This window comes from Panthera leo, chromosome C2, assembly GCF_018350215.1.
Source record: "Panthera leo isolate Ple1 chromosome C2, P.leo_Ple1_pat1.1, whole genome shotgun sequence".
Classification (NCBI taxonomy): Eukaryota; Metazoa; Chordata; class Mammalia; order Carnivora; family Felidae; genus Panthera; species Panthera leo.
The window spans coordinates 34,399,273-34,426,128 of NC_056687.1; the positions used below are offsets into that span (position 1 = coordinate 34,399,273).

At 35.7% G+C, this 26,856-nt stretch overlaps 1 protein-coding gene across 3 annotated transcripts in view; it reads right to left on the reverse strand.

Moving 5' to 3' along the window:
• Positions 1 to 26,856, reverse strand: part of GBE1 (1,4-alpha-glucan branching enzyme 1) — a 280,352-nt gene that overhangs the window by 19,477 nt on the left and 234,019 nt on the right. For all 3 annotated transcript variants that reach the window (XM_042903789.1, XM_042903787.1, XM_042903788.1), the window contains exons 13-15: positions 25,500 to 25,684; positions 23,723 to 23,853; positions 3,621 to 3,738 (exon numbers count right to left, since the gene is read on the reverse strand). In XM_042903789.1, coding sequence (XP_042759723.1) covers positions 3,621 to 3,738; positions 23,723 to 23,853; positions 25,500 to 25,684 — 434 coding nt within the window. The remainder of the gene's footprint in view (positions 1 to 3,620; positions 3,739 to 23,722; positions 23,854 to 25,499; positions 25,685 to 26,856) is intronic.

Here is a 26,856-nt window from a genome sequence, read left to right on the forward strand (position 1 = left end):
CTTACTCAAATTCACCCTTGAGACTACCTGAGTTACTGTAAAGGAAACTAATTCATTTTTGATTCAATAATCTGTTCTTCCATTTGTACCACGGAATTTGAATTTATGAACCAGAGAAGAGCAAGCAAGCCTCCCTGCTCCCACCACACTGGCTGACATATAAGTAACATCTGAACTCATATAGGTTCCTATATTAGAAACCAAAATACGGAGAAATGATTGCGCTAAAATGGAGTTTCCCAATAATTGTCAGTAAAGCAAATAGAGAAATTCTGCCCTATCACTTCTTGGCATTTGTGAATGCTCTGATCTTAGCAGATATGTTTCAATGGTAGTACACACACGATTCTCCTCCGGCTTCACAGTTTCAACTGATGGAGTACATACAGAAGACGCGGGAATGTGGTACCTGCTAATGCTGCAGCATATATGGCTATTTTAAGATTCCTTCAAGCTCTATTTGTTACTGTCTTTGAAAACAGATTTGACACTTATTCAGCAGATCCTTTGGATGACTGAGTTTGCAAATTAAGCTTTAGTAAATAAATACTGCGTAGTTGTTGTGATGGACAGAAGTTTCATGGAGAAGGAAAGAAGCCTTCTCTTCTGCCCTTTATTCAAGGCATGTGGGAGGCAAAAGTGATCTCTCACTGGTGGTGGAATGAGACCTGTAGTGCCCATAGTCATGTTCAAGAAACCTGACTGGATCCCAGTACCTATGAACCAGTTTAACAAGGAATTCCATTATAATTGAGGCATTCTTAGAATACATTTGTCTTTTAATGCATTCCTCCCCCCCCCCCCCCCCCCCCCCCCCCGCCACCCCGCCCCTGCCCCGGCTCTTCAAAGGATAACTCTGGCATGAAGGAACATGTTTTTACTGGATTTTCTAGTCTATTTGGGCTGCTTTATTCTTATATTAAAGCCAGTGTTGTTGAATTCATCTGGACCCTAAAGACATTTAAATGAGTGTTTCCTGAAGCACCGGTAGTCATTGAAAACAAGATGCTGCTGCTGCAAAGACAGAGCTAATCTTTACCTTTTTGACAGAGTTGGAGAATTCTGATATGGGCAGTGGTTAAGCTACGTTCTCATGTGCTTATGTGGGGCTTATGTGATACTTTCCACTCCGCCTGCAAATTTAGAACTGCACACATCTTATTTGTAAGATAAATTCAATTAGTACATGCAAAATAATCTCCTGACTTTTGCTGCCACTGGTTAGTTGGCTTGTTTTAATTATGACAGGATACTTTTGCTCTTACAAAATTGAAAGGATGGCAAGATATTTTCTGCCCATTCTCAAAGATTAGGAGTCCTTGCCTAAGACTATAATTTCCTCCAAATTGGGAGAAGGTCTTATTAACTGCATGTCCTCAAAGCATCTAGTAACTTGATGTGCTTAAAATACACACAAAGATAACTGAAGAGCCCTGACAATAATAATCTAAAAATACATGTGCGATAGCATTTTGCAGTTTCTAAAAACCCTGGCCACGGTAATGAATGAGTTTATGCCTCCTAAGAATCTCTTGCTGTAGGGAGGATACCATTACTAATTCTCATTACACAGATGAGGGAAAATGCAGCACAGAGAAGGTTAAATTACTCAAGGTCTCACAGCTAGGAAATGGCAGACAGGGGGCTTGATACCCAGTTCTCTGCTGAAACATTGTGGTTTTTTCAATGTGTTACCAGGCCTCTCTCCCCGATAGAACCTTCATTGGATACATTTAGGTAACCAATTGCATACATTTTGAATCACTGAATTCAAAATTTTAGAATGTTCACTACATACAAATTTTGCCTGAACTTTTCAAATTCCTTTCAGTCTGGTTTGATTGGTTCAAGTTCAGCGTTGTTGCAGTCAGTTGCTACTTCTCCATGATTCCTCTTTGCAAGCTGAATGATCTTCCCTAATCCCTCAGGGGCCTTTAATTCTTTCGGTTACTGCAGAACTTTAAGACAACTTTACAAATTTATTTCAGAACCTATTTTTTATCAGTCTTTACATGGCAAAACTTAATATTCTGCAAAACTACAATAATTTTTCTTTGTGGAAAGCATCTGATAGTATCATTAAGCCCTCCCTCTTAAAAATGCATATGTATCTATACTTGTATCTAAAAAGTATCGCCACCATCATTGCATACTGTTAGTGTAACACTCAAGTCTCCTGTGGCCATTGAATTTTCCTCAGAGTTAATAATCCACAGCTCAATCTTGCTCATTTCTGCTCTGCTCATTTATTTATGCCACTGTCTTTGACAAGCCAGTTCGGCATATAATATGGTGACTTACCAAGTGACATACTTGCACAACTTTAAGAGGTGGGAATATAGTAGAAAAATGAAGGAATTAGGGGTTCCTTATGAATTCTCCTTTTTGACTTATACCTAAATTTTTGAAAAACAAGAGAATTTAACAGCTATGATAACAGTGTCTATACTTTTGTTAGATATATCCTGGCTTCATGAAAGTGAAACAAATCTTAATCTAAGACCTCTCATGGTGAAAAAATTGCAGATTTGAGCCATAAAGAGAGAGCGAGGAAGAGAAAGAGGACAAGAGGGTGAGAGAAAGCAAGAATGAGTTAGAGCTAGCAACAGCATGAGAGGGAGAGAGGAAGGAGGTATATGACTGGTCAGGAAAAGGAAAAAAATAAAAAAAACAACATAATGTAGATGTATGGACTTGAGCTTACTACCTGGACACAAAGTAGACAAAGAATTCTTCCTCCAAATCTGGAGAGTTTCTAAATTCTACATTTTTAAAAGAATCTAAACCTAGTATTTTAAAGCAATATTCTTTCAGGTGCTAACAACACAAAGTAAAAATGAGTTATATAATTTAATGTTTTCCTCAGTAATATGAAGAAATAAGAAAATCTTATAATTAGAATGAATTCAGTCTTTAATTGACTACAGGGAAGAAAAAGATATTTTTTTTTATTTACCCTTTTAAGGTGTTTTAAATTACACTTCATTAGACAGTCAATAATGGAGAATCCTGCTTGATGCAAAATATTACACAGAAAGCAACAACAGAAGGGAAGTAAACTGTTGTATAAAAATAGAAAAAAAATGCCTTCCCCTTATTTTTTGAGAAACATTTTTAATCCTATTAATAAACAAACTTCCCCAATTGTCCACCAAATACCTCTTGCTATTATTTTCCAAAACTGAATTCATCTCAGTACCACATACACTGCCTCTGAATATTTCAACTCACTTCTTCCCTATCATCCCTGACCCCATTTCTTTGTTTGTTTGTTTGCTTTTGTTTTCTCTTTTAGCAGGTCAAAGACTTGTTGTTTCTTTGGATAAAAACATCACTTTAAAAATAAAGGGTTGGGGCACCTGGGTGTCTCAGTTGGTTAAGTGTCTGACTTCAGTTCAGGTCACGATCTCATGCACACGGTTTGTGGGTTCGAGCCCCTCGTCGGGTTCTGGGATGACAGCTGGGAGCCTGGAGCCTGCTTTGGATTGTGTCTCCCTCCCTCTCTGCCCCTCCCCCCCCCCCCCCCACACACACTCTCTCTCTCAAAAATAAATAAACATTAAAAAAAAATAAATGGTAAAATTGAAATGCAATGAAAAGATCTTAAAAAGCTTACTTACCAAAAGAGAACAGGGACGTTCATTATGTTTAAAAGGTTGAGAGAAAAACTCGGTACTATGGTCCAGTCTCTGGTGCCCTCCATACTCTGCTGCATCTGTATCTAGCACAATTCTGAATGTAAAGCTTTTAAGGAATCACAATGGTTCAGTGGTTAAATGAGACATTATAAAACACGTTCTGAGACGGCAATTTAAAAGTGAGTATTCTGAACACTGTTAAATCATGATTTGTGTTATTACGCACTTCTTTTCTAGTATTTCAGAGATTCTTATGTTTGAAAGGGGTGCTGGAGACTATCTGGTCCACACACCCATGTGATCCTTGCTATCCTGTACCAGCTTATCACATGATCATCCAGCCTGGGACACACTATACATCTTAACAGAGAATCTACTTTTCTCTTAATGTGACCTATTCTATTCATTAGGAATTCACCTCTTTAGTAAGTGGAGATTTTTGACTCCTTGGGAATTTTCAATCCAGAAAAGCCATAGAGAACAGATTCAAAATGCAGTAACCTTTCAAATATTTAATAATAGTTATGCTATCTCCATGTATCCTCTGCATCTATTACTAAATACATACTAAATACAATCTCAGAACCTTTAATACTTCCTCATTTGATATGTGTTTTTACGCATTCCCCATCTCTGAATTCATTCCAGTTCTAGATCCTGGTTATCGAAGTGAGGAACACAAAAGTGAACCAAGTGTCCACATGTGTCTGAAGATGCAGAACTAAGCAGGCCTCCTGTGCACACACAGGATCTCGTAAACATACTCCCCGCCCATGCTACAGGTACATTCATGTTGCCATCCTGTGTTCTGTTCCAGTGTAACATCCGATTTTTCATGCTGAGCTATTAGATATGTTTCATTATTGTCTTTGCAAGAAAGTAAAAGCTACGGCTATTATGTTCAAATTTATGATCAGATTTTCATTAAAAAGTATCACACTGGGGTGCCTCGGTGGCTCAGTCTGTTGAGCGTCAGGCTTTGGCTCAAGTCATGAACTCACGGTTTGTGACTCTGAGCCCCAACATCGGACTCTGTGCTGTCATGCAGAGCCTGCTTCGGATCCTCTGTCCCCCTCTCTCTCTGCCTCTCCCCTGCTTATGCTCTTTCTCTCTCAAAAACAAATAAAAAAACATTTTAAAAATATATCACATTAAAAGTATGTGTGGGTGACAAACAATGACCATAATTTCTTGCTTCGGGAACCTCTGTCTGGGTAAGAGATGCGGAAGAATTCACTAAAGGAACTGTTGCTGGGAGGGGTGGCTGCATTTCATTCAATCTAGGTCAGCCTGCTCTGACTCAAATTCAAACTGATAATCATATTATTGGCATTTAATGAGAGAGGAACAGAGAAAGAACAATTGGTTGAGATTCAAAAGATGACAATTGGGCACAGGCACATTCTAAAGTCACTCAGTACAGCTGAAAATGACTTGAGCACACCACATCACTTAATGGTAAAACACAGATAGCGAAATTAAATAACTGGAAACATTGTAAATAAATGGAGCCTTGTGGAATGAAAGGAACTATTAAATTTAAAGTTTAGCTTTTGCTCATCCTAGTTCATTAAATACAAATCCTCAAAAAACAAAAAGAAGAAGAAAAACAAGTACAATTTTAGAGAATAACGTCCTAGAATACTTTAAAAACTTTTGTAATAGAGTATCAATTATTAGATTACTAGTTAAAATTACATTATTATTGGTAGTAGTGTCTGCAGACAGAAAGTATCTCACCGAAAGCAGGGGTTCCCATTCAGTGGGCTGATATTCACTGGTAGCTGTGTTATTATAAGGATCTCATTGAATGAGTAATTACGTTACTAGAAGGGACTGGGGATCTATATTTGCTTCAGACATTGTCTGAAGACTACATTATATTATTACATACATCTGATACTGTATTTCAAATAATATGTATTTTTTTGATTAATAAAATGCAGATTCATTTAAAAAGTCACAGGACTTAGAGTAAGGTTTTGCTTATATATATATTTTTTTCAATCAAGGATGCTGAAAGAACAATTGTTACAAAATAATCCATTTCTTTTTGACATTGAAAGGGATCATCACACTTAAAATGGCTGGAATCTACTCACTTAATATATATAATTTGTAGCTATAAAGCAAAAGCTTACAAAAGCCATAATGCAACTTTCAAAACATCAGTTTGGACCTGTTTCTCTGATCTATAATTTAAAGGAAACATTCTGCTGTGGCCACTTTTGGAATTACCCAGCCCTGTGTCCATATTACTCAGGGAATACAATAACGTCCTTTGGGAAAGCAACCCTTAAACTCCAGAAATGACAATAATTTAAAACACTAGATTAAAAGTAATAATTGTGGAAGAGTCTTAGAATTGTGAATTACTACCCACATACTATTCAAGAATTAAGAAACCCATCTTTTAAGGATGGTGCTTAGAAGGACAACAAACAAAAGCAGTTATTTGAGCAACTGGGTTGATTGACTCTTGTGCTCTCACTTAGGCATTTCCATACTCCTTCTTCCTCACATGCACATGCATATGCACACACACATGCACAAACACATGTGACAGGGCACTCATACAGCACCAGTATCCCTGCAAACCCCCATCATCCACTTAAGAACATCTCTCTGAAAATATAACTCAGAGCCAATGTACACTTATTTAAAATTATTTTTTAAATATGGCTTCCAATTCCACAGCAGACAACAAATTTAACAGGATACTCTCAGCAGGCCTTCTTTCATTCATAGCTACCTCCCAACACTGAACAGAATATCTTTTCATGAAAGCTTCTCAATACATCTTTGAAACATTCAGGACAATTCTGATTCACCAAAAAAGGCCAAATTCCATATCTTATATTTTTGTATTAAAGGAAAGTAGAATAAGTTCTCTTTACTCTCCCACTAACTTACTGGATACACACAATGTGTAAGGCACTGTGCATGATAAAAAAATGACTAAGATATAGTCTTAGTTTACATACAACTTGCAGCCTGTAAGGAGAGATGATACGTGCACATGAAATGTCTATAAATAAAGCAGAAAGCAATATGCAATGAGAAGTAGAGCCAAGGAGGAAAGGTAGGATTGATTGTCTGTCTATAATGGGTTTTGAAAGCCGGGCTAGGCTGTTAAGATTTAGTTTGGTAATTAAGTATGAGAATGTTGAAGACTGGTGAGAAAGAGCTTGACAATTAAGAAAATTAACCTAGAGGTCAGGGTAGAATAAGATGGACAAAGGAAAGACCAGGTCAGAGAGAACACTCAGGAGTCTTACAAGGGTCCAAAAATAGTAGTATGGTTAAACCTGGAGAGAAGGAATGGAGAGGCATAGATACATCAATGAGATTTTGGATGGAAAAGTAAGGACACCGATGCACAATTTGGGGAGACAAAAGTAGAAGGGGAGAATGTGTGTGTCCAGAAACATGCAACCAGTTTAGTAGCAGAGCTGGGATGAATATACCAGTCGAATGTAATCTAATTGCCTTACTCTCTACATTGGGGCATCTATTTTATACAGAGAAGCAGGCAGAATCATTTTGTAAACCGTTTCTTGTTTAATTCTAAAGGTGAGATTCTAAGGATAAAGTGACCAGAATGAATAGGATATGAGAGGAATAAAAATTTAAAAAGCAGATAAAGTGATATTCATCTAAATGATTAGTCTAATTCAATTTAAAAGATTGATGTTAAAAAACTGAATTCTTAACATTCCTTATGGTGTCTGAATATCTGACATTTATTGTATTTGTTCTAGATCCATCTTTATTCATTAGGTTCATTCAGTCATTTTATTGGTGAATACAAAATATTGGACCGAAAACTTTACCTTGCTCAATTTGGCAAATTATAGTGGGAAAAAAAAATGATAGAATGATGGAATTATTTTATGAAGATTTTTCTAAAAAAGAGATCAAATAGGTCCCTATCCATTTGAATGTCATTTAAAAATATTATGATTTCTTCTTATTTTAAATTCAATAGCTTCCTAAGTATTTGATATATCTATCAACAGGTTGAAATAGATAAGTTTTAAGCTTTATTGTATAATCTATGTCCTTAAATTTGAACCAAGAAAGAGCCATGTTCTGGAGACCTGTACTAATAAGATTAAAGAAGAGTGAGGGCATGAAGACTCTTAAATTCAATGGCTCTTCAAATACTTCAAAAGCTGCTGTGTTTGCTCAGCCACTTGATAAAGTGTCTGTTCAAAGTATAAGGATTTTGATGTAAGAAGTACCATCATTTATATCATTCTGTACTAAACTCACTTCACTCCTGCTGATGAAGCTAAGGAAATTTATGGTAAGGTCCAACCCCCAAGGTTTCAAATTGAGCAACAATGAAAGGGGCTCTCCAGTCACTAGGTGACCATAAAAATGGCAAAGATGGTAAGTTACCATATATCTTTACATCTAAGCCATCATCAATTTTAAGGTGCATTATTTTATATATCCCCAATAAAGAGAGAAAAAAAAAATCACTACCATGGCATTTATTGTAGGACATACCCCAATGGAAGACATGCTAAAATGTGGGAAAAAATGCACCCCTTAGAATATATGCATTTATTATGTTATTTTCAGATCTGATTCTTTAATCAACCCACCCACATTATTACAGCTGCAATAACTTCTGGGAGCTCAATGATCCCAGGAGAGAGAATCTACGTCAAAGGCAGGAAACATCCTGTAAGAAATTTAAGGAATTGTGAACAAACATCTGGTAGAGTAAGAACAGGTGCTGGAAAGCAAAGACAAGTTTATATTTTTAACAGCCTAAAAATAACTACCAGCACAGGACTTGGCACAGTGTTCTAACATAATCCTCCCATTTTTATGTTTCATGAATTTAATTTTTTTATTGCCAGCTACATTCCACAAAATCTTCAGTTATACCTGTTGACCATCTTAAATAGACGTCCCTTTATTTTATAAATATTGCTAAATTGAGCCGAGGCAATACTCTGGGTCATACATTACAACTTTTATTTACTCTCTCTGGTCTTGTTCCAAATACAAACTAGCAAAGACTTGTGATGTGTAGTTATGTATATTATTAATCTGTATGTGTGTTAATGTGAGGTGTGTGTGTGTGTGTGTGTGTGTGTGTGTGTGTGTGTGAGATTTAGGCAGTCCCACAATTAATTCTGTGACCTTAAATATATATTAACTTAAAAATTCATTGTTGAAAAGGAATTTTGGTATTTTAATTATTTTTTCAAAACTATTTTACGGCAATGTGGCATTCATGACTACATTACTTTTGATGGAAAATATCCATTTTTTTTCTTTTCTTCAGTTTAAAAATCCCCAAAGATTATATTTCTAAAACAAAATTAAAACAGGGAGAAATGTGAAATACATAAAGGAATTTACTATTGAATATAACCAAAGTATATTTTAAGATATAATAAATGCCACAACACAGCATCTCTCTAAGGTGACCATCTTTTTTTTGTTTAACTCTAATTAGTTCATATTAAAGTTTTGGTATCTGCAAAAAGCACCATCTTCATGCATGAGCTACACATAAGCATTCAAGTTTGCGAGCACTGTCTTCATTAAAAGTTTAAATGACAACCACATGTTTTAATTAAGTACAAAATATATTTCTAGTATATTTTAGGATGTGCTCGTTTCATCAACAATAGGTTTCTGCAATTAACTACAATTCCTTCAAGTTTACTTCCTTGGCTGTAAAATTTTTAGAAACTGTATAATGCAGAATAGCAAATAAAACAAACTCAAAGGATGAGGGGTTCAAATACGATCTACCATATTAATTAATGGAGTGCTATGCTTTTTGAGATAAATTTTCATGCAAATTATTAGTTTATTCTTCAGCATGCATGCTTAATGACATACATCAGTAAATAGCAAATTGAATGATAATACCAAGTACTGTGTGTCACATATCTCTCTATGCAAACAGGAAAATTATTCTAAATACTTTACAGAATACTTCGACTGACCTAACTAGGAACTTTTTATTTGTCTTAGAAGATTATATAACTTGAAATAAAAAATTCCATTGTTTCTCAATAACTCAAGAAAGAATAATAATGAAAAAACATGCCCACAGTTAAAGTCTAATAATGAAAAAAAATATGCCCATACTTCTAGCCTAACCATCCTCTAAAATTGTTGCTTTTTGTCTGTGACATGAAGGATTACCCAAAGAACTTGTAAATTCAATTATTTGATGAAGCAATAGCAATTATTTAGAATTGAAAAAGAAAAAAATAAGATTTTTATTCACCTTATAACCACATACTTTGTCATCTAAATGAGTTTTGACCATGCAGATTCAACATTTTTTACAAACACATTGTGCTTTTGAACTCAAAATAATTTTGACTTAGGCTATAAAGAAACACCTTTCCCCAAACTTACTTAATACAGCCTTCAATGGAATCCAATGAAATATACATAAATGGAAAAGATAATTGGAAACTTCAAAGTCCCTGAAAAATAATGACAATTATAAGCAGTAAGTAAGTGTCATCTGTGGTGCCTTGCAGACAGACTGGGATAGGAGAAATCATCCTTTAAGAGTAAAATATGGTGGGTTCATCCACATGCTTTGGGGACCAACAATTACTTTCGAATCCCAATTCTGGCAATTGCTAACTGTGTGTCTCTAAGAAAGTTACAGAACTTCCTAGAGGCTCAGTTTCTCATTGGTAAAACAGAGGTGCCATATCAGAGGCTGAGAAGATTCACTGAAGCAATGTATAACCAGTGCTTAACATTGTGTCTAGTGTTGGGGAAGATTCTCAAATGATTAGCTACTGTTTATATTATTATTACAGACCCCGGACCATTTAAACTGATGTCATAACAGATGAAAAATGTAAAGAGGGTCTATTTATTCTCTATCTTACTTTTTACACCCAGTTTGGCCTCTTCTTCCTTAATGACATTTACTTTCATGCCCTTACTCCCTTGACTGTGTTCTCACTAGAATTCTAACACTTTTCCTATTATATAGAAATTTAATATTAAGGATTCGTAAGACAGTACATCAATCTCTTTGAGAACTAGATACCTTTTTAAATTTTCAGGTTTTTAAAAATTTTTTATAGGCTTTTAAAAATGTTTATTTATTTTGAGAGACAGAGAAAACACACACACACACACACACACACACACACACACACACACACACACAAGCAGGGAGGTGCAGAGAAGGAGAGAGAGAATCCAAAGCTGGCTTCATGCTGTCAGCGCCGAGCCCAACGTGGGGCTTGATCTCATGAAGCTTGCAGTCATGACCTGAGCTGAAATCAAGAGTCAGATGCTCAATCAACTGAGCAACCCTGATGCTCTGAAGTTTTATTTTTTTTAAAGAAAAGTTCTCCTCAAGCTTCTGAGAAAGATTGGGAAACTACTCTGAATACTCTAACTGAAAACTAGCACCTCCCTACGCCCTCCTGTACATGGTCTAGTTTTTCACCATACCATTATCAACCTTTAATATACTATAAGCTTAACTATTTCATTTTTCTACCTTTCTTTATTAAAATGCAATATCTTTAAGGGATTTCTGTCTTTACCCACTCCTCTCCTTACTTTCCTACTACCTAAGGCCTGGATTAATACCTGACATATTTATTGAATGGATTTTCTTTTCATTAGATTTTCTTTTCATTATTGGAATATAATTTACATCCTCTTTGGGTTTTGATCTATGAGTGCTTTTGCCAAACCTGGTGAAATAATTTAATACTACTTTGGTTATTAAAAAAAACAAAAAAACAAAAACCCAACCTTGATTTTCTTTCATTGTGTTATAGAGTTAATATTTCACATCTGTACAATATCTCTTCTAATACAATCCCATTTCATTATCTACAAAGTTTTACTTGGACATTTTAAAAGATTTATTTCCTTCTTTTTGGAGCAGTCACAATAGTAAAATAAATGCATGTCAGATTGAGCTAGTTAATTCTTAAAGTGATTGGTATGTGCCCTGGAGACAGCCATTTTATATAATTGTTAGTTTAAGTGGATGATTGATTACATATTTACTAAAGTCAGCATATAAAGACCTGTATTATCAACTTGACTGGTTAGCTTTCTTTATACAGATGACTGAACTTAAGCATAGAACATTAAAATGACTAGCCAAAAACCATACATATACATACATACATTAATACATGTATGTTTGTATATAAAACATAAAAAAATACATAAAAAATAATTTGGCAGGGCCAGGGTAGACATCTAGGTATAATATGTTCTACCACTCTATCACCATTGCTACTGAAAGACTGAAAAGTGTATGGACATTAAAATACTTCAACATTTGAAAGCTGATTATTTAGCATTGGTAGTAAACATTTTTTTCTTTATTTGAAGTTATAACTTATGTGTGTAGCTAATGTATATTCCTCTTTCTCTTGTAGGTTTCAGACCAAATAGAAAATCATAATACCCTGGGGCTCACTCAGTGCTTTAGAAAACTAAATGAGAATGGGTTGAGCTAGTTTCCCTAGAAAAACTGTAAAGAAAAGCCTGCAGGCCTGTGTGTGTGTGTGTGTGCACGTGTGTGAGCGCGCATGTGTGTGTGCGTGGGCATGTACCCATACATGCCTCATCACTCCCTGTTATTCCTGAGCACTTCTGGGCACTCAGCCCATAACTATCATAACTGTATCTAGATTGATGACTGAAAGGGAAAAGATTTGAAGTAAACATTTCCCCACAGGCACTAAAAAAATGAGTGACACAGTTTTAAACACACACACATGTGACTGCTAATAAATACATTTTCCAGGGGCATAATGAATCTGATACAGTAGTTTGCAATCATCTTTAAAACAGTCATATTGGTTAATCTTACTAGGTAGACATGCAAAATAATACAAGCAAAGAGCAAAGCTGAGAAGTTATTTCCGCAAAGTGCTTGCTTGTACAATTCAAAATGAAATAACAAATGTTTTGGTATGATAGTCAGACATGGAAATGAATTATATAATTCCAATGAACAAAATTTCTGGCAGGTTTTGAATCAAATTCTATGTAGATTTAATTATTTTTTCATAGTTATTTCACAAATGTGAGCTTTATTTGCAGTATCCAATTATTATTAAAATTCCAAAGTGATGACACTATTATGGTCATGAGAGAGTTAATCGAATGCAGTAATATGATTCCGTATACGCTTTAGGTACATTGAGGCAGCCAGTAGACAAAATGTCACCAGGAGTGAATATCCTACATTCAAAATTATTAAGGTAAGAAAAGGAAATATATACAATTACATGCTTCTAATATAAATCTACACGGAGGCTCATCTCCCTAAATCTGTCCAAGACTGTGTCTCTTGTGTGGGGCTAAAACAAATCAGAACTCCCATGCTGTAAACCTATGCCGGTGATATGGAGCTCCCATGCATGTCATAACTTCCACTACTCGGGGAAGAACAGGAGCAACAGATTATCAGGAAAGCTGATGAAAGCAGACCTCTTATCCTTCACTTCTTTGTAAGTGTCTTCTTCTGTTCTATGGGATGCTTAATCCTCAAACCCTTTTATCCTTCAGTATCCTTCAGGATCTACACTTTCCCAGTCAGCACTTGAAGCTGAAATATACTTAGGTTTATATTTTACCCTAGAAATATACTTAGGTTTATATTTTACCCTAGAAAGTTATTTTACCCCTAGAAAAGTTTACTTTTAAAATGAGTATATTTGTTAAAAAAAAAATCCTATTTAAACTGATCTGTGTTTGAGTATGTTAGAAACTAGGATAGTTTAACACTGGAAAAATGACATTTAGTCAGGGTTACCATTAACTCTTACAAAGAAATGCAAAGAAAACATAAAATTATAAGTAATTAGTGAGACACCCTTTACTGATTTTAATGGCATTTTGACAGGGCAACAAAAAAAGTGAATTATCTGGTGCCCATATGAAAGACTGCTGAAATTAAGGGAAGTAGATTTAAATCACATTTATTCACTTAACTAGGAATATGATCTTGTGAAAGTTATAAATCTTTCTAGTGCTCATATTTAGGTTGAGGATAAGAGAAGTCAAGGTGAATAAAAGCATTCACACACTGTAAAGTGTTATGCAGATTTAATTTTTGGTACTAATTTAGAAACCATGTCCTAAAATATATCTTCTAACCCAACCAATTTTATCTAATTTCAATGGGCTGAACCAGGTCATGCTAGGCTTCTTCTACCTCTCAAAAATCTATGCTTCTATGCTGCTTGGTATTTCCCAGTGGTCATTAAATACCACAGAACTATAGTCGATGTAGGGTACACCTCAGCATAGGAGGGGTGATTAGGGACCATCTTCACAGGGTTGAAGCTCTGAGTGTGTGTGAGTTCTTCAAAGGAAGAGCACAAAGAAGGAAATAAAATAAAAACTTGGATTTGGACCTGAGGAAACAATAGCACAAAGTGGGTACAGAGGAAAGGGGAATCAAGACAATGCTGCAGCAGATGGAAAAATGGAGTGGGAAAGAAAGGTGAGCCAATGATAACAGAATGTGGAGAGGATTTAGCCAGGAGAAGACTGAATTCCAGGATGGTAAAAACATAGAAATGAGCTTGTGGTGGTGAACTGGGGAGCAGGAAATGAACAAAGTAGGACGTGACAATGTAGATAACAGAGGGGATTTGTAGCTACTTCTCTCATCCTTTCCTTCCCTTCCTTTTTTAAAAAAAATACATTTAATTTTTTAAATTAATTTTATTTTATTTGAGAGAGAGAAAGAGAGAGAGAGAGAGAGAGAGAGAGAGAGAGAGAGAGAGAGAGAGAGAGCGCATGCACAGGTGGGGGACAGGGAGAGAGAGAATCGTAAGCAGGTTCCACACTCAGCATGGAGCACAATGTGAAGCCTGATGAGAAGCCCGATGAGAAGCCCGATGGAGGGCTTGATTCTACAACCCTGGGATCATGGCCTGAGCTGAAATCAAGAGTCAGATGCTCAACCGACTGAGCCACCCAGGCACCCCACCTTTCCTTCTTTTTATGATCAAATTTCTAATGCATTTTTAGGTCAACGATGATGCCAGTAATGTTGGCTATAGCAGGTAACACTGAGCTCATGGCACGTGGAGGACACTATCACTAAGCCTTTCACATGCATTAATGCATTTAATTCTGACAATAATTCCACAAGTAGGTGTTTTAAAGATGAGGAAACCAAGAAACAGTGAGGTTACTTTCATAACACGAATAAGCTGCAGGGAGAACTTGAATGCTTAGACAGTCTTATTCTACCTTCAGAGCACAAGGTTTTAACCACTATTCTAGTAATGAGAACAAATTTCTCTACATCTGCAAATATAAGAACTGGAAATACAACTACTGAGCCATTGGGAGATAAAAATGTTACAGTAAGAGAACAAACTGAAGAAAATAATGTTTCAGAATCAGAAAAGAGTGCTACCATCAGACAAACATTTTTCATGTTTTCCTTAGCTAGGAAGAAAGACAGAGTGTTGAAAGGGAAGGTACTAAAGGGAAAATAATTGACTATCTCTAAATATAAACTGATGGAGAAAAAAAATTATAGTAACGTTTATAATTTTACAGACAAAATAATTTTCTGTCTTAATGTTCCTGTGATGAAACACTTATTGTGCACCAGTAAAAGGTAATATGATTGCATTTCATTAAGTTATACGTTAATTAAATAATTATTCTCAGTAACATCTAAAGAATATTTTCCTTATTCAATAATTAATACCATATAGCAACCAAAAAGAATCAATTAATTTCACAAATAAACTTCACATACATAATAGGAATCAATTAGATATTTTCCCACCATTCAGCCAACAAATACTATATTAATAGAATTAGAAATGGTTTTTACACATGGTTATAACTGAAGCCACTGTTTCCAAGAACACACTGTGTATAGCTCTACTTTTGCCACTCTTCTCTGGAGAAACAGAAACTCTTCTTTTGGTTGTGGCATCCATATATTTAATAAATATATTAATTGTAGTGAACCTGTTATTGTATCATGGTTTAATTTTAAGAACCTTCTGGAGTATTCAGGTAGCATTTTCACATATAAATGAAACACTGACTATTCAATTTGATCCTGTGAGATTCTCAGAACAGCTTAACAGAAAATGATGAAAATGAAAATACCTCACTTATATAAAATCTAAACAGCATTCTGGCATACAGGAGATATTTACTGAAACAAAAAAACAAACAAACAAACAAAAACAAAAGCAAAAAAGCTAATTTCTACTGAGATCCAGAAGGAAAACGTAATTTAAAATTCAGTATTAGAAATTTATTTTAGACACAGGATGTTCTCTTAAAAAAAAAAAAAACAAAAAACTGGCATCAGATATAAAGAAAGGTGATGAATACAATTATACAACTTTTTTTTTTTTTTTTTTTTTTTTTTTTAAGGAGTAGAGAACCATCTGTTTTGGACTACTTAAATACAGGACTATTTTAAAAGAAAGGTCAGACATGAAATTTTTCAGGCCAATGTTTTCTTTTTAGATTTTCTCCTTCTATAGTTGCAATGCTGTTCCCTATGAAAGGAAAAGGTTTACTAAGTGAGATAATAAGTGTAAAGTATTTGCAAAGTGCACTGTACATAGGAAGTTTATAAGGGAGGGTAGATCTTATTATGAAAGTCTGTTCAGCAAATATTCTGACAATATACTCTAGTGTGTTAATTTTGAATATTACAAAATCATGATGTATCTTCTTGACAATATTTGATCAAGTTTCCCTTTATACCATTTAATATCTACTTTAAGGGAAAAGCAATAAATTCTAGTTAACTTTAGTGTTTTAATTATTTAATTAAAGAACTCCAGGGGTTCTTTTGCTATTAGGTAGCTGTTATCTTCCATCCATCCATCTATCCATTCATCCATATGTCTGTCCATCCACCCAGCTATCCAACACCCATCCAGCCATCCACTTCTGTCTGCCCATCCTTCTACTCATCATTATCCATCCATCCAACAAAAATTTAGCTTTATGTGTACCCAATACATTTTCAAAAAAACTTAAAACATTTCTTTAAGTTTATTTATTTTGAGAGACAGAGAGCACGAGCGGGATAGGAACAGAGAGAAAGGGGAGAGAGAGAATCTCAAGCAGGCTCTGTGCTGTCAGCACAGAGGCCAATGTGGGGCTCAACCCCACAAACTGTCAGATAATGACCTGAGCCGAAACCAAGAGTTGGGGGCTTAACTGCCTGAGTCACCCAGGCGCTCCGAGTACCTAATACGTTTTAGCTAAAGATATAATTGCTAATGTGCGGGTAAAATTCTTAGTCTTACATGTATCTTGTCATCAATTTCCACATACTAGTACCTTTTTTTACAGAATAGTAACAATAATCAACCTGGGCACACATGTTTTTCTGCCCATTAGCAATACAATTATTAGGTAAGTATGTATTGTTTTTAAAGGTTATAACAATGTTTCTGATTTCTTTCTCCCCCACAAATGGACAAGAAATAGAGGACAGAAATCTTGACTGAGCTATTGTTAGATGAATTTCTGGAACCAGAGGAGACCATTCCCGCACAACTGAACTATTAAACAAAAAATGCCAGAAATGCTGTTGAATATCTCAGAGCACTGAGTGAGATACTACATAGCACTCAGACATTTAAGAAAAAAAAAAAAAAAAGAAAAAAAAGAAAGAAAGAAAAGACAAAAAAACACACTTAAAACCATTTGTGTTTTAAGGGCCTGCTCATTATTCATTACTGCCTATAGTCTTATGAATATATATTAGGCCAATCTAAAATTGTTACAGCAGTGGCAATATTTTAATCATGCAAAATATTTTCTTACTCTGTTATTCATCTTAAATTCCTGGGTAGAAAAATGATGCTAAATCATAGGCTCTTTATTGCCAGTGGAGGTGGGGATATGCATCTGTCATTATCACTAAATCACAGGGACTGTTGGACAGTGTTTAACAATAAAAAATGATCAAAAGGACCTCTAGATAATGTTTAAATGTATTACTATCATCTTGAAACTAAAGAGGGCTAACCTGGCAATGAATGTACATTCACTTTGAAGCTATAAAAACAAAAGTAGGACCTATATTAAATATGAAATTGTTAGTCTCTGCTCACATAAAAAATAGCGTCATTAAATTGTAGTATAGAGTAAAAGCACACACACACACACACTGACACATACACACACACAGAAAAGAAACATGCTTACATCTGTTCAAAGTCATTGTTGTAGATCTTTTATGAGAAAACCTTGTATATTTTAACATGTTTTTCTTTTTTTTAACCAAAACATATATAACCTGGAAAACCAGGTTGAGATGCTCTTATTTTTTGGTCCAGAAATTAACCTTTATATATAAATTCTTGATGGAATGTGACATTTAGCTAATCCAAAATTAAGTCCTTTGTTTTTGTTTGTAGCATAAAGCATAGCTTCTATTAAGCACAGTGTTACATAACCATGCTTCAAAGTCTTCTGTAAACTAAGCAACGCACAGCAACCTCTCTGCCTTCAGCAATCACACTCCAGTGAATCATCCAAGTGACCTTATTTGCTCATTAGAAACTCTGTGTACAGGTTGCAAATGTCAGAGTCTGAATTTACATCTTAAAAAGTACATCTTGCGGCAGTTTAATGAAAATATTTCAAAGATCTCGGGTCAGCTTCAACTATTTACTCATCTGTTCCCTTCGCTTTAAATATTTTTGGCTGGGATTCACATATTTTTCACAAGCCATACTTCATGATCACTCCTCTTAACATTTCAGGATTGTAACAGTTTAAAGCGCCATGTGGAAAGGAGGCCGCCCATACACTATTGTTTCCGCCCCCGTCTCAGCATGGTGACAAATAATTTAAAAACATTTTATTTTAGTGTTGTTCATGCTCTCGGAACAGTGTGAATCTGCACATCCCAAGACACGCACATTACAAATAAGGTGTGGAGGCTTCAAGTTGACTCTGAATGTTATACAATAATGTTAAATTGATGCGACGCCTTGAAGGAGTTTGTTTGGCTTTGGACATGGAATGAGGACACATTCATATTCTACTTGAGAATACAGAAAAATTCCCTCGACTGGAGTATGTACATGTTACTCAGGGGTTGTGAGGAAGAATTTCTGGGAAAGAGCCTTTGGGGGTGATGGCGGGATGCTGAGGGAAGTTGGTTGAAGACAGAGAAGCTTGCCTATGCTGTGAATTTGTGTATAATTTTCTCATGCTACCTACTGTCCCATAGAACTATATGTAAATTATTTCAAGCATTCTAGAAATAAGTCATCATTGGCAAATACCACTATTGCTACCGCCCCTAACCACACGTAGGCACGCATGAACTGAAAGAGGCACCATGGCATAGTAGAAAGGACATGAGCTTGGCAGTCCACTGCTCAACCTTTATCAGCTGGGGGCTGGAGGGAAATTAGGCAGTTACTTAAGGGCCTGAGTTTACTGACCCGTCACACGAGGCTAACATAACCTACCTCATAGAGCTGCTGGGAATACGAAACTGGATACTTATTAAAAATGCCCAGGTAGGGCACCTGAGTGGCTCAGTCGTTACGCACCCCACTCTTGATTTTGGCTCAGGTCGTGATCTCACAGTTCATGGGTTCAAGGCCTGCACTGGGCTTTGTGCTGAGAGCGTGGAGCCTGTTTGGGATTCTCTCTCTGCCCCTCTCCTTCTTGTGTGCCCTCTCTCTCACTCTTTCTCTCTCTAATAAATAAATAAATAAATAAATAAATAAATAAACATTTAAAAAACATAAACAACTTTTTAAAAAATGGCCAGCAAACACAAGGTCCTCAAAAGAGGTCCCCTAGCATCCACTCCTTCGTATCACTCAAAATGTGGTATCATTATTTGTGTTATTCAAAATGGATTAGAAAGAACAGTTTGTCCTTGGGGGCTTAGCAGTTTTCCTTTTGATTCAATGCTGATTTGATGACATTCTAAGTGAAGAAATGTGATGAAAGACAATAATGATTCTGATAATATTAATGACATTATGTTTTTTTTTTCTTTCTTTCTCTACAGCTAAACAATATTAAATCGCAGGCAAATATGACAGATTAAGTAAATGTTTTTTATCTTCCTAGGTATGAAATGTGTGACCTGCCTACTTGTCCGGTATATTTAGATCTGAGTTCTGCATCACCCACATTGCTATTTACTAATTAAAGAACGTTGGTGGTTAAAAGACCAATGTGAGACAGTGTGTAAGCAAAGGGTATTCACTGGTTTTTTGTTTTGTTTTGTTTTGTTTTTAATTTTCTGGAATACGGCTATAGATTCCTTTTGCAGAAACATTACTATGTCCCTTAGCAGTACCATTAAGACCACATTTCAAAATCTTAGTGATACACATCAGACTTCTCTTTTAGCTTTCCGAAATGTATCATCTTATTCTGAAGTGATAGTTAAGGGCATCCTTAAAGTGTTTCTTCTACTTTGCCTGGCATTGTCCCCAAAATAGTTCACCTTCAAACAGTTTCTTGGGAAGACAGTCACCACCTATTTCTACAGATTTGAGTGAAAGTTGATGTCTTGCTATTTGATAGACACACAGGATATACAGGTTCAAAAAATGGAACTTGCTCAAGAATTCAGACATGTTACCTATTCGTGGTTTATATTTCACAGTGACAGAAAAAGTTCAAATGATGTCTTTAGAAACTTTAAGTTTGTTCTGGCACCAAATCCTACTTTGCAGGGAATTAAAAATTTGATGAATTCCTTGACTTGATTAATATAGCCAATCTTGCCACTGTGGATTCTTCACAGTGAAAATCTGTATTCAATTCACTGGCTCAGGAGTTGGAAATACCGATGGCACAGGACAATTCGGCAAAGTCAGAAAACACAGCATAGAAATCCTAATTTTTTTTTTTTTTGTACTTTCCATATCTGAAATGATTCTAGAATGCTGAGCTACAATGTCTTTTAAAGGTATAGGACTAAAGTCAGAAAGATGAAAGACCGAAAAGAAATGAGACTTGTAAAATGCTAAGGATAATAAAGAGAACTCTTAAAGCTAAGCTTGAAACAATAAGAGCTGAAAGAAAGCATAGATGTATCTGCTGCTGATGGAAGATGGTATGATCGTAACATTAGTAACAGAGAACTGTTGTCTTCCCCATTAACAGGTTAGAGGCAAAAACCAAAACATATATTCCAGAATTCCAGAATTCTAAACATCATCATTGAAATTCTAAACATCATCATTGAAATTCTTCTAAACATCATCATTGAAATTCTATGTACCTCCATTTATTAAAATCCCAAATTAAAACTTATATTTTACATACACATATATATTTTTTTTAAGTAAGCTCTGTGCCCAATATGGGGTTTGAACTCCCAACACCTAGATCAAGAGTCACATGCTCTACTGACTGAGCCAGCCAGGTGCCCCTAAACTTATATTTTCTATTCCCCTAACTGGTTACTCCACCTTGCTTTGCTATCCTAAATAATTATACCACTACCATTCTTCCCCTTGTTCAAAATGAAACCTTATATTTTCTCTTCTACATCCCAAGTCCAAACAACTGCTGAGTTCTTTCACAAGAAAGCAGTTCTATCCTATTGTCATTCCTTCAGCTCATGCCCTAATTATCTTTTACATGTACTGTAATTTCTCATAATTAATATCTGTACTTCCAATCTGTTTCTTCAAGAAAGCTCTCTTACACACTGGGTACATGAGAACTTTTCCTAAAGCATACATTCTTATCAAGTAGTTCCCCAGCTCAAAAACCTTCAGTGACTCACTATGAAACTATGGAAAAAAGTCTAAACTAATTAATATGGCACTGAAATCTTCTATTAGGTGATCTCAATCTATCTTTTTGGCTTTATCTCTTAGTATTCCTTTTTAAGGTCATCATTCTCCAATTAATTCATTGTGCTATTCATTAAGCATGTTCTATGCTTTCCAACAGCTGAGATGGCCTCCCTTATTTTTTTTTTTCTACTACAATTTTATCCTTTTCTCAATGTCCAGGCTTAACGGTCTTTTCCTTAAATGAGTCAATCCATCTATCAATTTCTCTCTCATACTCTTTATTTTTTCTTTTACTTATCTCCTGTTCTCCCATGGAACCTTCTCAGTCCCTTCTCATTTACTGCATTATGCCTTACAGCCTAGTTTGTTTTCATACATCTCTTCTCCCCCACTGGCTTAGGGTCAAGAACAGTTGCTTAACAAAGGCTGCAGTAGATCCCAAGTGTACTGTAAATTGTAAATGTATTTTGGCTTGATTATAAAAAATTATATTTGACTGTATTTTTATTATATCACATTTTCAGGTATAGAAAGATTTAGTGTAGGGCATTAGCAGTTTGGGGCTGAGAAGGGTCATGTTATGAGTTGCTATATATCTAGTATTTATTTGCATTTCTTTACAGAAATGGTGAGTACATTTGCTTCTTGGAGCAGTATAGCTATTCTTCAGTGCAGGTAATCCCATCACATTGATGGGAGCATTTTATATGTTAACTGGGGCACATTGGGCTAGTAGTCACAGCCACAGCCATCTCTCCTATGCTCTGAAGTGATGTGGAACTGTGCTCTGCTGGGAAGGAAAAGGGCAGGGAACCATCGCTCACCATACTCAATGTCATGGAATAGCACAGGGTAGTGGTAACTGCTGTGGGCTACTTAACTAGATAGCACTGTCCTGTTCTTTACTGTTGGAGAAATGGTCTGTCTGGGTAACCATTTCACTTCCAGAATCCTACTTCCCGAGTCCACTTTCTACTTCCTGGAAACCCAAGGTAGTTCTCTCGATCAATAAGCCAGTTATGGTGATATAATTCTACCTCCTAGAAATGTCTTTGAGGATGTGAGAGTGAATTCTGGTCAACAGAAAATAAAAGAAAATTTCCTAAAGTGACTTCATTCTTAAAAAGAGGAAAAAAGAAATCCATTTGCCTTATGTTGTGCCTGAAGGTTACGTTTGGAACCATAGCTGTTGTCTTATAACTATAGCAGGTACCATCCTGTGGACACTGCTGGCACCTTGAGAGTTGAAAGCAAAAAGAAAGAATGAACCAGGGAACTTCGTGATATTGTCACAGTGCAGGGGTCACACTACCTCAGGGCTTATTATGTGGCCAAATACATCTTCCTGACCGTTCGAGTCAACTGAATAGGGAGTTTCTTATACTGTAGCTAGAGATACCCTGACACATCGGACTTCATGGTGGCACCAGGCACCTGCTCAGGTGGCGGATGGTGATCACTGGTAGGACTTCAGGGAAGAAGAACGCTATTTACACTGCCTGCTTCAAAATTTGTGTTGGGTTGTTGCGAGGTCCTGAATCTTTTTTTTTTTTTTCCATGGATCTGGTAAATCATAAGGTCCTTAAAATACACTGCACTTTCCCTTTTGCAACATTTACCACACTTAAAATTCCTAACATTTTTCTTCTTCACTAGTTTAAAAGCTCCATAAGGGCAGTGAGTGTATCTGCCAGGAGAATTCCTGTATTTACAGGACCTAGCAAAGCGCTGACACACCAGTGTTCAATAAGCAGACACTCAGCAAATATCTGGGAAATGAATACATGAATGACTAAATGAACATCAGAAACATTCTCTCTGTCATTTCCTCTGCTCACACTCCTATGCCCTGGTTCCTCACTGGTTCAGGCCTTCAAAAGTGAGCTATGTCCTGCATTGGAGGAGACAGGAAAGAGAAAAGGGAAGGAAGCCATCTTTACAGCTATGGTCTGCATCCTCAGTAGATAAGGGGAAAGGAGATGATTCTCAAAGGCAACTTACAAAATATTTTCCTAGAGAAAAACTACAGTCATCTCCTGACGTGCATATGGGATCAAAATATCATTAAAAAAAAAATGTTCAGAATCATACTTTTTAGAACCAGGATGAAGCTTAGGATTGATTCAGCATAATAGAGCTGAGCAAAGATTTACCAATCAACTATTTCAAGTTCCTCATTTTTCAAAAGAGGAACTGAGAGCTACTGTCACCAAGATCAGCATTAGTCTTTCTTAGTTTCTATGATGTAATAAATAATTGAAAGCAGACAGTAACATTCACTGGCAACAAAAAGGATATTTTCCTGGCAATGTTGTTCCAACTCGGTAATCAGTGTAGCTCTTGCTTGGATGAAAGTTGAAAATAAAAACAAGACCTGCTCTCTCAAAAGCGATGATCTTATTGCCTTCGTGCTTTTCACTCACATAGGCCTGCAAGAATTAACACATACATCACATCTAAATAATACCTAGATGCTGTTATAAGCAGATTATGTATTAAAAAGTGTTTTGGTCTTTATTGATAGCCCTGTTAGCTATTAAGTCAACAAGTGAAAATGCCAGTCCATTATGTTTTTTAACATGTTGCAATAGTGTCATATCAAACTGTAACAATAGTCTCAAAAATGGCTTAAAGTATAAAAATCTCACTAGCTATAGACAACTTCAAACAAAGCATAGATGATTAACATTGTGGCTCAGGTTTTAAGAACACAGTATGTATGCTACATGTAAAATGTGTGTGTGTGTGTGTGTGTGTGTGTGTGTGTGCGTGTGTGCGTGCGCGCGCGCGCACGCGCTTGTACGCATGCTGGATGTGTTTACAAGTGAATTTTCTTTAAGACTTTTAGTCTCCAGACTAATGACTTAAGCTACATAAAATTACATTTTAAAATAAAATGTAACATTGTTATTGTACTGAGATTTCTGAAGTTGTAGTTATCTTAAAAACTTTACATTATTGCCCACCTTTATCAGATTCAATGGCAACATAATGTTCTTAACAATGTATCTCTTTTTTTTCTAATAAAAGAGAAGGTCTAAAAAGAAATTATATCTACAAGGTCTCCCATGTTATACATCATGTTTTCAGTAGGCAGTGAGAAGCCTTTGCTTTTTCAACACCACCCCCTTGCAGCTCCAGCTTTGAAAGGACTTATTTCCATGCATATCAGCAGAGCCACTCTTGGTAATTTAGCAATGTGAACTAAGACTCTAGAGTAAACAGCATGCCTTTTGGTATTCAACATTGTTCCTGTTGAAAAGGAGCATCATTTTGCTCTCTCTTTTGGAAATTGCATTACTAATAAATGTGATTAGGGCATTCGTGTCATGTAGCCAATCTTAGTGAATATATAAGTACCTTTGTTCAACCATTAAAAAAAAAAAAATCATAGACACCAAAGTAAAAACACATCAACAGTAATTTCAAACAGCACCAGTAAAAAGTAAATGGATTATAAGTAACACATACTATATGCTAATTTTTGCAAGGGAAAAAAGCCTGTATAAAATTTGCACCTGTTAATTACATTTTCTAAAACTTATTGAAAACGGGGACTTTAATTCCAGAGGAGAATCAAGCTCATGAAAAATACAAAACAGCATGCAGGTGTAATGGCATCTAGTGAGATGACAAGTTAGAGCAGTAAAGGAAGGAGGGGAGGGGGGAAGAATAAAGAAATCTACATGTTGTCCGAGTAGTCTCTTTATGACAGCAAAATTATTTATATAAAGAAAAACAGTCAAAACAATTAAGATGTTTCTACAGTAATTTCCAAAATGGACTCCATGCCGAGCTTTTGTCATTTATTTTAACCAATTGAAATAAAAATTACTAAATTTAAACAGCAACAAACTAAACAGGAGAGTAAACAGGGCATTATGTTTAAGATTTTCATTATCTATCGGAGAGACTTCAATGACATGTTTTGACAACCCGAAGTATGTTACAGGGCACTACACACTGAATAATAAAGTGCTGTTTAAAAGATCTGCATATAGATTTAAATCGATTGCCATTCCAAGCATGTACAACATTGGTGACTAAAACATAACATTTAGAATAAAGAGCTTACCTGTGGAGCTGAAAGCCAACCACATCTTTCTTCCAATTTATTCATATCCCTGTCAAAGTTATTTAGGAACTTATAGCGAAGGAGGTCATCATCAGTTAAATGAAACTGCCTTCTGGCATAATGGTAGCTCTCATTATTTCCTTTTCTTGGGAAGTCTAACCATTCAGGATGGCCAAATTCATTACCTGTGTGGAAGAACACATATAAGCCTCACCCAGTAATATTAGCATTTCTTCCTAAGGTGACTAAATAATTATATCTGTTAAAGTCCTTAAAATCAGTGTAGGTTATAATTTACTATAGCTGCACCCTGTGAAGGATGTACAACCCTGCTTCAAAGACAGCACAGGGCAGCACAAAGGGTACCGACCGCATCTAGACCCAGAATTTCAGGGTCCGGTGTTAGTCCGGTCACATAGCCCTTGCAACCTTTGTAACATACCTTTTCCTCACGCAAAACTGAGACCAGTTATCTCTATCATACTTATTTCATCTCTGAAATAAACCCACTAGCTCTGAGTAATTTCAAAAATCTGTTTCCATAATTTCTGTAATCTGTACAATGCTTTACAATTTCCAAAGGCTTTGAAGGCACATATTTTGATCCTCAGTGGGAATCTTTGTTATATCCATCTCACAGATGAGAAATCCAGAGCGTTGGACAGTTAAGAGAATTGCCCAAGCTCTCACAGATAATAAGTACAAAAAACAACTATTACAAGTTAGTTCTTCTGATTAAAATCCAAAGGTTTTAATGAGGTGCTTTCTACCTCATCTCCACATTAGGCAAGTACGTTTTAAACTTCAGGTGCCGTAGAAACCCAAGTCTTCACTCGTTTATTCATTTTTCCTTATTTCTTTCTCAGATCCATGTATTACCATTAGATGTATACCTTTAATTTCAACTGCATGTGTGTGTGTGTGTGTGTGTGTGTGTGTGTGTGTGTGTGTGTGCATGTGCTTAGCTAGGACACTTGACTTAGAACTATTTAAATATTATTTCTCACTATAATGATGAGAACCAGAAAGTCAATACACTTGAAAAATGAAATATAATAGTAACACCCACATATTCTTCATTCTCAAAATTGAATTTAGATATTGGTTGTCTAATAGATTGGCCCTTATTGTTTTCCCCAAGGTGGATTTCTACTTTACAGTTTTTTTTCCCTTAAAAATTAAATACTACTTTCCAAAATTTACTTTCATTTGCCACTTTAACGCTGCAATTTTCTGAGTCACAAGTTTCTCCTTTGTGTTAGAAAGTATTATAGCCAATACGAGTGTCCTACTTTAATGAAACTAATACAATGATATTCCAATAAGTAAAAACTAGGAAACCAGGATGCAGTTCAAA